This window comes from Watersipora subatra, chromosome 2, assembly GCF_963576615.1.
Source record: "Watersipora subatra chromosome 2, tzWatSuba1.1, whole genome shotgun sequence".
NCBI classification, from domain to species: domain Eukaryota; kingdom Metazoa; phylum Bryozoa; class Gymnolaemata; order Cheilostomatida; family Watersiporidae; genus Watersipora; species Watersipora subatra.
The window spans coordinates 64599039-64611912 of record NC_088709.1 but is presented as its reverse complement, the minus strand read 5'-3'; the positions used below and the strand labels follow the sequence as shown (position 1 = coordinate 64611912).

The following is a 12874-nucleotide window of genomic DNA, read 5'->3' as shown; positions in this document are numbered from 1 at the left end:
ATTTTCAATCAAGTTTATAACTGTGTCAATCTAAGCGGTTCGCGTGAGTTGAAAATATACATACCTAGTATATGCTTACCTAAATATACAATTACGTATATAAGTACTACGTACATATCACATACAAAATATAATTGCTTAATTTACAGTATATATTATATCACCTAAACTGAGCTTCAAAGGAAACTCGGTAAGTATATACTGCATACATTAAATATATGTTTACTGTATGTTTTTAATTTACACGAACCACTTATACTAAAGTGGTTCATGTAAATATAAGTTTAAAATATGATAAGGAATATTTTAGTGAATACCTGATGTCGAAAAATATTTGTTGTTGAGTAAATAAAATTAAGTAAAGAGCAATAAATTGTAAGAAATACAAAATCCATTTGGGACATTCTCCCTCACATCACATTTGGGACTCACTCTCCGCGTAGGCTGGGAAAGTGCCTGCTTTAATATCAGTTTAGAGACTTTTCTTGGGCTACACTTGGCGCTAATACTGCACTTGAATCTGTTCTCTAACAGACAAAACTTCTCAACATTCCTTGACTTGACCCTTTCAGCATCATAAAATGATTTCCTCCGCGAAAGACGTCGTCGTACACTGGAGCTATCTGTAACAAGAATGGCCGATGTGATTATCAGTAAGAGGAGATAACTTGTAACAGGAAGTTCTGTAGCTATCTGCTTTATGAAAACTAAGACTATCTTAACAGGAAGTGCTTTTTTAACAGGAAGTGCTACAGTTATCTGCTTCACATACAACAAAAATAAGACATGTTATTATAAGAATAACTTTGGGGATCACACCATTTGCTTAAAAGTTAATGTCGGGCCACACCATACAAATTCGCTTCATAATTACTAGGTTTCCATCCTGCGAATGAATTCGCAGTTTCTTCCACTCCGAATCCTAAAAACGGTAAAATACAAATAAATTTGACGCTATTTCGCTTTGCAAAAAGTTGTGCAAAGGCATCCGCAGTGAGACTACTATTCGAGGCCACATAAATGCTCACTGCAGATGGATTAGAATCGATAATACCCAGTTAAGCTCTCCCCAATGGAGGTAAACAAATTCAGCGCATTTCATCACACTACCACGTAGGTATAATATAATTACCAATAATTGCCAATAATAGGTTGCTCATACAACAATGATGAAATAATTACCTTTTTATTAAGTTTATTACCGTATTCATTAAATAACTGAACCTACCGATTGTACAGATTTCGACTGCATTGGCGCTGACCTCTTCCAAGGCTTAACTCTTCTAGCGTAGTAAAAGTTATTTGTTATTAAAAGTGATAATCGTTCATGTGACCTCTGAAGTATTAACTGTATAGCAAGTAGTAAATTTTGTTGCCGCTTCATAATTTAGAGGGATATTAATATTATTAAGAATAAAAACAATTCTGCTCAGGTATCCTGGCTGAGTTAGTGCAACACGTATTTGAAGCTTGAATTGAAAAGTGACCTTTATCCGAAAGCGAGTCCACTTAAACCATAACTGTCACAAACAACTTTTATCGTACTTACTAGGTAAATCAGACACGCTGATTCCGATTTTGTACTCAAAATAAAGATTAGTCTACTAACCTTCAAAGTCATTTAGGCTTCTTTAAAGCGTTTCAATATCCGTTTCCAAAACAACACAATCGGCATTACAAGCTCTGCCCATTAATATGTGACAAGACCTAGCTTTTTCAGGAACGGAAGTTAGGAATGTTTAGTCCGATTTAGAATAATAAAGATGGGTGTCTTAAACCCATTATTATCTAAATCCAGCCTGTAAAATAATTTCAGTTTTTTATAAAAGGTATATAAACTATTTAAAATTGCTCGTAGCTTGTTACATGACGTTTAAATGAGCAAAACGCCGAGAAAAATGAGCTCAAAAAGCGCGGTTTTATCACAAGCTCGCGTTGTTATTGCGCATTTTTAAATATGCAATGCTAAATAGCTTATCTACCTTTCAGAAAAGACTGATATTATTTTGAAGGCTGAATTTAGATATAAATGGACTTTAAAACACCCATCTCTATTATTCTAAATCGGTCTAAACATCCCTACGTAACTGCTGTTCCTAAAAAGCTAGGTTACGTCACGTATTTATGGGCGGAGCTTGTTATGCCAACCGTGTTGTTTTTGAGACCGATATTAAAACGCTGTAAAAAAGCCTTCATTACTCTGAAAGTTAGTTGACTAATCTTTATTTTGAGTACAAAATCGGAATCAGCGTGTCTGATTTACCTAGTAAATACGATAACAATTGTTCGTGACAGTTATGGTTTAAACAAGTTCTGTTTTGAGAGAACATCACTAGTCTCGGAAAGGTCAATAAAGTACAACTTTGAATAGTTGAAACGTTTGGGTGCGGATTCATCGGCAGAGGTCAACTCCGAATCCATTAGAAGCATGGAAACCCAGTGATTAGGTTCCACACTAACACCAAACAAGCAAAACCTAAAGCCGATGCAAACAAAACGGAAACACAAACAAAATTTGGAAACACGCAGCGCGAGAATAAAATATCAGTCTTCACTAACATACCTTTAATCTCAGCTTTAATGTCAGATTAATGTCCATAAACAAAAGTAGGTCAATTTTCTAAGAAATCCTTTTTGACGTAAAATTGGTACATCGGGCTTCGCATAACCGACCTTATGAGTGGTCTATGACGTACCATTCTATGCATTACTATCAAATTTTATTTTTTAGTTTAACAATCCATAAAATCATCTTTTCGCTAGGAATATCTCATCTTTATGCTTACTGTTCGGATGACTCCAAAAATACCGCTTTTGGATCAACATTACATAAGAGATATTTCTTCATGAGCGATATAATGTCTACATAATTGACTTTTAAAGTTGTATTGCAACAATTGCATCAACCAACTTTTATCAAACCTTGCTGACAAGATGTCAGTTTATAGCTGTAATTTATTCACCTTTTAGGGTATCAACTCTTTATATTTTATCAACTTTTATCAACCAAATTTGTGCCATGGAACGCGGTTTAATGTGAGAGTTGAACATTCTTGATATGGTTTGATCTAGCTTTGCTACTCGCTATTCTTCTGACACAACTGCTCTCCGAAACCTCCTTTGTATGTTTAAGAAGTACAGCTGCCAACATGGCTTACTGTAATTCAGAAAAATGGCCACTATACTTAATCTAGTCAGTAAAATAAGTCATTCAGTTTAGATCAACAAATACTTCTGGGTGGTAGATGTGTTAATCTAATAGCCATTTGATTACAAAAGACCAAGCCGAATGATTGGAACACACTGTGACTCGTTTGCTAAAAGAATTCTCCATTACCTCAATGCTTACAGCTACGAGGAGCTGTTGGATAATAAATTCCAAAGGGCATTCAACCTGCTCCTCGATTGCTGTATATATTGACACAGTATACGTGCGGTTTGACCAATCAATAGCGCGTACATCAGGTCACGTGACCATTGAGAATATAAAGCTCTTAATAACCTCGCTACTACGTGTGCTGGCTTAGTCGAAGGGTTACTTCGTCGAACTTTTCCCTGTAAGAAATCTCGTCTGGGGTTCAAGCCCAGCCAACCCGCGGCGCCATCCAGCACTTTTGATCTTTTTTCACTGCCAGTAGTTTCCTTAACCAAAACTTTACATTTTTATCCAATCATAGACCAACAAACAAGTTCAGTAACTTTTACTGGTTTAGTAACCTCAGAAATATTGCCTAATGCTTTCCAGTGGAGATCCATTATTAAGATTAGAGACTTAGAAAATGGCTGTCACTCTCAAGTACGATAACACAAGAAAACAGTCATTCTTACCTAGTGCTGCAGGAGTATATATCAGCACTAGCATGAAATCAGTGTAAGTCATGTTTAGACTGATATTTATACAGTTTGTTGTTATAAACATTCATTAAAGAAAATGTTTTCCATGTGGTGACATGAAAGAGATGATGAAATAACAAGAATAATAACCAAAACCCTTCAACGTAAAGTGTAAAGTGTGTAAAGTGACTGCAGTAAAACCTTCAGATACGAGATTAATGTGTTCCGGGACTGAACTTGTATGTCAACTCACTCATATTCAAAATCATTTTTTTATAGAAAACACATGTAACTACAAACTAATTAATCCATTCCCTCCCTCTGAAAAAACACCTAAAACGGAATATTAATACGAAATGTCTTTTGTTTAATTGCACTAATTTACAACCCATACTTACAAAGTAACAAATATCTATCTAGTGGTTATGATCAGCAATAAAATTTAACATTACTAGGTACAGCACTGCATCGGGTTCTCACCTTAGAGACATATGGTAGCAGCTAACGATGGTGTTTGAGAGACCTGACAGAACGGGTTTGGTACACTTTTTGACACTTGTTGACACTACGTCACACACCATAAACATTAACTTCAATGAATTTAACTTACTGTTAAAAATGTGTTTTTAATCTTACACTAAACACAATTCTAATTTTGATTTCATGTTTTTCTTCTTCAGGCACTCTTAGCCTCGCTTTCACCTTCCTTTTCAGCCAGCCATTTTAAATCCTTTTTAAAATGTTTTTTGATCCGACAAGAAAGACCAACGATTCTGTTTTTGTAAGCAGCTTCTTGCATACTCCGCTACCTAGTGGCTGCATCTGGAACCATCTTGTCTAAAATCTGCTTCTATCTAAAATTTGTCTCGCATCTCAAAGCGAAAATTGGCTCAGAATTTTTTTCCGTAAATCAAATTTCTCACATCTTAGAACACTCGTATGTCGAAGCAGTATAACTAACTTCGATTGTTTAGAAGCACAAAGTTCAAACCTTTCAAACTCAAGTCATTGCTAATACAGCTTAAGTTGACAATGTTCGCTAGACAAATAAAACTACGCCTTAGTCGTTATACACTATAATTATGATGATCTCTTTCTCGGCAATATAAATATTCTTTCATTTCACACAGACTGAGATGATATCATGGAAGTCTGCTGAATTTGCTTAAAGAACCATATCCTAATAAACCTTAAAGGTTGACTCGCAACCAAATTCACATTACAGTTATTTGATATCAAAAGATTCACCATGTCTTACTCTGTTGTGTTGTAGGTGCAAAATATGTGGAAATGTGATTACAAACTCTTAAAAGCTAAAAAACGAACAGTTAATCGCAGCCACACGAGACTGCCGTAGTTTGGATTCTCTTTCCAAAACGGCTCAAATGTGATGTAGTTGTAGGAGATGGTTTCTGTTTACACTTTCATGCAACTTCATTTGTCGAAATATTTTCACAAATATACTTCACGCATTCAATAAAACCATGTCTATTGTTCTTACGCGTCTGTTTTATAGTCATTGTAATGCTGTCACTTTTAGCAGTGATATCTTATAACTTACCCTAAAAATTCGATTAATTGTTTAACCTTAGCTCGAAGGAGTACATATCATTGTCTGATAATCATGACGAGCCTGTTGGTCACCTGTGATAATCGAAAAGTGCTGCAGAAATTATTTGCGAAGTATTGGGTCACATGATCAGATTACGACTTGCCGATTAGATCAAGCCAAAACAAAACTGTAAAGTAGCGAGTATTTATATTTGATACGGGGTCTTCGGTTAAACCCGAAGTGTTTGTCATAAACTAGTGCTACGAAAAGTTTTATATTGAGCTTTTTATTGGCCTTTCAATTCACGTGAGAACATCATGTGACAAGACAATAACCAAACTGTAATGACAACGTCAGAGAAATAAACAGATTCCAATTACGGTGGCTTTTCGTTTTTGAGCTTATAAGAGCTTGTAATCACATTTCCATATATTTGGCACCTACAACACAACAGAGTGAGACATGGTGAATCTTTTGATACCAAATAACTGTAATGTGAATTTTGTTGCAAGTTAACCTTTAAGCATCTATGAGTATGCCTCAGATGACTTTCAGGCAATCCTATGCCATGTAAGCCAGGCTTTATGCAGTACAGGGTCAAGGACACTGCAAATCTCCGACTGAATGTTTCAAATAATAAAACTGAAGGACCAAAATCACTAAGCCTAGCTTCACATCTTTTGCAGCGCATGAACTAATTCATAAAAATATAAATCACCAATGTGATGACGTACTGAGTCTAATACATAAAAAGCCTGCCTTGAAATCAATTCTAGAGCTATTGCATGTTATTTTAGACATAAGCACATGCACTCTACAAAGAAACACAAAAATTGAATAAAAGCTCAGCTTATAATGAAAACAACACAAATGCATGGACAACTCCAAAGTTCTTGACTTCTGCAGACTATTATAGTGTCAGGTCTGACAGGTTGCGAAGCTAGGGAGCACCTGTAAAACTTTTCTGACAAAAAAGCTTTATTCAAAGCGCCCTCAAACCTGTTAATGTATTATTTTATATTATCTGTATTAGGTTTTTTTTTCCACAGCACACAAAGCTTAATAAATATTCATTTCTATAATGGTGAGATGTTAATACCATTCATTCTGACAGAGGTCTTTGCCTATTCTGTGAAATAAATTTGACAAATTAGAGGATACAGTAATTACATTTGATTGGCTAAACCTATTTCGCCTTCCTCCTTGCTTTAATATCAGCAAGATGTCTAACTGCTTATACTCAGTGATAGCAGCACAACCATCAATACTCTGTTGTACACTTTACGGAAAGTTTTGGTAATACTACAAGATTAATAACAGCTGTAACGAAAATTTAATAATATACCAGTTTGGGAGCTGCTTGTCACTGGTTCTGCTTTAGCCGGAGTTTCCTCAACCACTTCCAAGTCTGTTGGAGAGATATTGAGAGGTGCTGTGAGTAAAGCTCCTTGTTTATGTTTAGGTGTCTCAGCAACCAGAACTTTTGTCTCACCTCTCTCATCTCTCGCTGTAACCAGAATGTCTTGACATGCAAATGAAAGCATCCCTAGAGATAACAAATGCCTAGAAACCTGCAATTTGCTGTGGCATTTGTATAACATTTTATTTGCATTGTCAAAAAGATTACAATTCATAGGCTAAGAAATATGCAAAAATAAAGATGAAATAGATATAAATAAATATATGATAAAAAAAATATACAGACCTCTATATCTTTTTTTACATATTTACTTGTATATATACATATACACATATATATACATATATACAACAATATATACAAAATATATAAGTCATATGCACAGTAAATACACCATAAGCTATTGTTTAATACCATTCTTCTGAATTTTTTACAAGATGTCAAATATCTTTTCTTTTGAATGTGATTCTATGTAGGGCCAAAAAAACATTCTGGTTTGTTTGTTTTAACTTCTGCTCTACAATTAATTAAATTTTTTAACGTGTCTTGTTGAGTTTAACAGTAAAAATTAGGTCAAATATTGCTTGATTATTCTAAAATAAACATATAGGAGTTTTTGGTAGAGTAGATGTGCTGGTTGGTGAGTTATTGCATCTTTTATTGTGATGTTGTCGACAAAAATATTAAAATCTCCATAATTGTTCAAATGAAGCTTTTAATGACTTAACTTAAGCGATTAACTTGAAACACAATAAATTTATAGCTGAATCAAATAATCTAATTGAAAGGAGAAGATCCTTTGCTGCATGTTGACAATAAATAGGTGATTGACTGTTGATGCGCCTTGTTACTACTGTACTAGGAGTACTCATTACTACTGTACTAGGAGTACTCAATACTACTGTACTAAGAGTACTCAATACTATTGTACTAGGAGTACTCAATACTATTGTACTAGGAGTACTCAATACTACTGTACTAAGAGTACTCAATACTATTGTACTAGGAGTACTCAATACTACTGTACTAGTAGTACTCAATACTACGGTACTAAGAGCTCTAGAAAAACAATCAATTTTGCTGCTTTGTAAGAGTCATCATAATAATGAAGTTATTAACACTTGCCCACAACTAGTGGACAGGGTTGAAGTTGAAATTTTTTTCTCCTTACTGAGTTAAACCAACAGGTTTCTACAGCAACTACAAATTCAAATTGACTTTCCCCATGCAACACAGGTGTCACACATGATAATAGTGTGATCCACGCGATACTTGTATGCAATTTACACGTACATGTGATCCTGCAGCTTTGCTACCTGTAATGAGCTGCCAGTCAGCAGGTGCTATCTGGTTAGGCACAGCTTCGAACTTTTTGCAAAACCCTTTTGAGCTATTTCATTGGCATTGCTGGCCTATTTTAGAAACCTTAATTGGTTTAAAATGGTCTAAACACTCAGCTAGTGGTTAGTAAGAATGGAGCATAGATAATCAGTAGACCACTCGCGCAGCAACCAGTTGGCACTTGCCACAACAACCTGTTGACACTTGCATTTCTAGGTCACAAATATTTACGGATGTAGAAAGCCAAAAGGCCTGATAAAACTGTTAGAATGCAAGAATGATGCTCCGAAAGAAGACAACAGGTTATGCTGAAGTTTCACCGGCAAACCAGAAGAAACTAGTCAGTACCGAGCCTACTAAATTCTACCGAACTAAATTCTATTCAAGCTGAACAACCTGGAGAGAACAAAATTTTCATGACACCCATTTCTGTCAGCAAGTTTTATCTGAAATGTGCCCGTTATCTGACATGATTTCACCACTTTCACGTTATGAGAGATTTAGTGATGACACATCTGTAGCAAGCATCTGTACACATCGTAAGGCTTATGGAACAGGCGAATATCAAAACTAAACTTTGACTAGTTGAGCCTCAGCACCTAGCAAACTACATGGCCTAGGTTTGGGAGCTGGTACACGTATTCAGCACCCGAGTTTCATACAACTGTTGCCTCAGTTTCAGCTTACTGATTTTATCACTAGTAAAACTTGTCATGCCTGAGGCGTAGCGACTCGGGTTTTTAAGATTTACTGAAACATAAAGTTTGATTCAATCTAATGGAGTATGAAGCAGAATAGTAGGTACTTCTAATTGTAAGGATAACTCCAGCTTTACCAAGTCCAGTCTAAGAAGCGCACTAAAGACAAAAATGTGGACAGGTGTTTACTCCTAGAAATTTATACCACGTTATGCTTTAAAGCTTTACTATAGATTTGTTAATATTTATATATTTATATTTATAAACATATTTACATTTAAACTTTTTTTATTTTACTTTAAACTGCCTGTCATCGTTTTAAGTTGACTTTATTTTAACTTGAAAGTAATCTTTTTTATGCGGCTTTTAAGATTTTTTCAAAAGATACTAGCTGATAATCAAGGAGCTGATGGCACGGACTTGGAGTTGTGCGCACATTGAGTTACAATGGGATAAGGGTTTCAATGGACAATCGCATGTCACGGATTTACACAAGTGCTTTGTTAAAAAAATAAGAAATTCTACGCCAGAGGTCATAGCACTGCACTCCTGTCTTGCTTAGCGCACACTTTCGAAATAGGAATGGCTGAAGCGCGGAAATGTTTAAAATGGAATAGCTTGCACGGCATTTCCTTGCGCAGCCTCGACAATTGCCGTTTCCATCGTTCGCAAGCATGAAACATTCGATAGAAACATGTGACTAACAAAACTAAATTGATTTGCAAGTTTTACCTTTCCATATTGCAGATGAGGCAAACTCTACTATTAACTCGGCATGGTCGAAACAAAACTCTCCTATTAACTCGGCATGGTCGAAACAAAACTCTCCTATTAACTCGGCATGGTCGAAACAAAATGATCGAAACTCGGCACGGTCGAAACAAAACTCTCCTATTAACTCAGCATGGTCGAAACAAAACGAAACATAGTCATTTAGTGCTGAGTCAGCATTCACCAGGCCATGCAATAGTTCTCTTGTTCAACCTTTACTCTCAGAGTCTTATCATTTGAATGAGTAATACTATAGTTTTATATCTCTATTATATGGTTGCTGGAGTCAGAATCTGGTCAAATGCTAACCGAACCAAATCTCCAGATGTCAGAACCTTTGGTTAGCAGAAGCAACCACAGGGGCTGGAGCATAAGGGCTTGCAAGGGAATTGTTTCGGATATGCTCCATTTGTTTCAACCAGGCGCAACCAAAGCTTGCATTTGATTGGATGGCCTATTACAAGCGAATGCAGTATTGACTTCATTGCGAAATTCAATCGTAACTTAAATCACTCGGAATCATGTGGCTATAAGACAAGAAAAAAGTAGAATATCTATTTTTCATCTTAGGTATCGGCCTGCGTGGTCGCTCTTTACGATCTTTAGTTCAAAGGGTATGATGTGCACTAGAAAGCTTCATCCTGATTGTTGCAAGGCCAGCCTTTACAGCTATTTATGATAGCTTCTTTACAAGGAGTGCTTACGATAAGAACTTGGCAAGAGTTTGCAAACTTGTTTATCCAAAGTCCAAAGAGTCCAAGAATCACTTGACACTGCATTTTGAATCTAGATAGGGTGTGCAAGTCAAGCAGTGATTCATAGCAGTAGATGCTCCTACCACAAGAGGCAGAACTCACATCATCAATGTCAATTTAAATCAATTTTTTTTACTTATTTCTAGACATCAAGATCTATGTTGCAAAAATATATTTTGCATGTCTAAATTACATAAAACAAAAATATATCTTTAATATAAGAGCGGTGTCTGTCCGTCTGTCCATCGCCAAGTTTTGAGGTTAGAATAAAAGATAGCTTTCAATGAGACTCCAACTCGTGACATTCGGATTGGTAGACCGACACTCTAACACCTGCACTAATGAACTGCCTTGAGGTATTTCTGAATATTTGTGCAGCTACTTATTCTCTTTGCTTCATCGGCTCACCCGATGATCTCTCACGACAAGCTAGACTGCGAAAGTACTAGTACATATAATAGAGATAATCCTACACGTCGTTTTTTCCCAAGCGCGACAAGATAGAAAATGATATTTTTAAGGCTGCCTATGGAACTCCTGTTATTCAAATCGAATTTGAGAATTTGGACTGACTTGACGCTTTACATTGTATGAGCTTTTTTACATGATACGAATCAGAAACTTTTCATAAATTATTTGTTTTATGGAATTTGAGTAAAAGTACGTTTACTGTGTCATATAGCCAGTGCTGCACTGATCATACAACCTAAAACACTCCTTGCATTGTTTTACATACGCATGACTGTTACTTGGATGTTGTCGTTAATTTTGTAACAATTTAAAAGATTAGCATTTGATTATTTATTTGTCAAAAACTGACAACCAATTATTTGCGCAGAAAAAATATTGCCGAAGATGACAAGGAAAGGTGTGTCAGACCAATACCAGGCACCATTTTAAGCCAGACGGGGAACGCACACTAGATGGGGAACACACAATTTCATCATTGCACATATATCTTCTCCAACCCATAGAACTCTAAGAACAAACACAGCTTAAATAGCATCATACTTAGCAAACGTATAGCTAAACCTCTCACAGGTCTTTCTAACATCCTGGTATTCTTATAGCACAGATATGACAGAGGATATGCGAGTCATGCCGAGTTACTAGTTAGCGGCGGTGTAAAAAAGCAATAGCGAGTTCAAAAAGTAAATTTTTGAAGCTTGTTTGAAAAATTGTAAACTTTCATTCTTTTTTCCACAAACGCGCCGCTACTCCTGGCCAATGATACTTTCAATGGTAGAGGCGCACTGTGTATAGTGGTTAATTAGAACTGCTGGATATATGTAAAACAATTTTATGTTGCCTCATGTTGAAAGAATATGTGAAAGTTGTTGCTTGAACATTTATAGTTGCACATATGATGAACGCATGTAGGAACAGCATGTCAATTGTAAAGGAGTCTATGATGGATATTTCATTTTTAAGAAATGAGCATGAGTGACAGTTAATGCATTCAAGAACTGTGTGTCAGTGATAATCAAGTACATCTATGTTTAGACTCACTGTATCTATGAATTAGGTGTTTACCTAGGCAAGTCGTCTACTGGGGGGGGGGAGGGTGTTGTTGTTAGGAGGCTACAACTCCAATTTTGAATAAGATCACGTTAACAATCAGCCCTATTATAGCAAAGATTGTAATAAAATGCAATTAATGCAGTGAGTTCAGGACATACATGACCTTGATCTATTTGATAATGAAGAACCGTTCGGAGTTGTGGTCTCTCTAAACAGCATAATACTATACAAACTATTTATTTTATTACAGTTCTAACAGTTCGGTAGAGGAGAGATTTGACCTATGACAATTATATTACCAGCATATGTGTTGAGTACTCATCTATGTGTTAGGTATTACCTAACTGAATGTTAAATTGTAGAAATTTCTAGAAGTAGTGTTTAGTAGGGTGGCAAAAAAATGTTTAACGCGGTGGGATATGCTTCCGAATAGCATCAGTATCGTGTTTTTGGACGCCCTTCTGCATGGCTTCTTTCATGGGCTAATCATGTCAGCAATGAGTATGATTTTTAGTAAAAATTTTTTACATTTTCTGATCGTATCAAAAACTATAAACACAACAAGAGTTTGTCAATCGTCCATGAAAAAGATTGACCATAATGTAACAAAAATATCCAATATGTCACAAAGCAACAAATAAGGCTGACAATTTGTAGACATTCGAGACAAAAAATCTATTGTTGCTACTGACCTTGACAGACCGTTTGTCTGCTCTCTATAGTTATTGCTTCAATGTTCACCAACTTAGAGAACGAGACGTCATTGATTGGAGAAAAAAAATTGATGTTTCGAAGAGAAATGGCCCAACTAACATAGATCGCTTTTTAATTTAGTACAGCTTGATCTTTTAGAAAGTCGACCGAATTTGGGTCATAAAAGGTGGTCAATAATCGCCCTAAACCGCCAACTTGCATTAGCATCGTGAATTCACTTTCTAGAGAGTTCTATAAGCAGTCTGTTTTGACGAGCAGATGCAAATGA

General features: G+C 35.8%; 1 protein-coding gene across 2 annotated transcripts in view; it reads right to left on the bottom strand.

The window, feature by feature from the left end:
* The window catches only part of LOC137387483 (treslin-like), a 79885-nt gene that overhangs the window by 21453 nt on the left and 45558 nt on the right, over positions 1-12874 (bottom strand). For both annotated transcript variants that reach the window (XM_068073914.1, XM_068073915.1), the window contains 2 exons: positions 6732-6893; positions 433-623 (listed from right to left, as the gene is read on the bottom strand). In XM_068073914.1, the coding sequence (XP_067930015.1) occupies positions 433-623; positions 6732-6893 (353 nt within the window). The remainder of the gene's footprint in view (positions 1-432; positions 624-6731; positions 6894-12874) is intronic.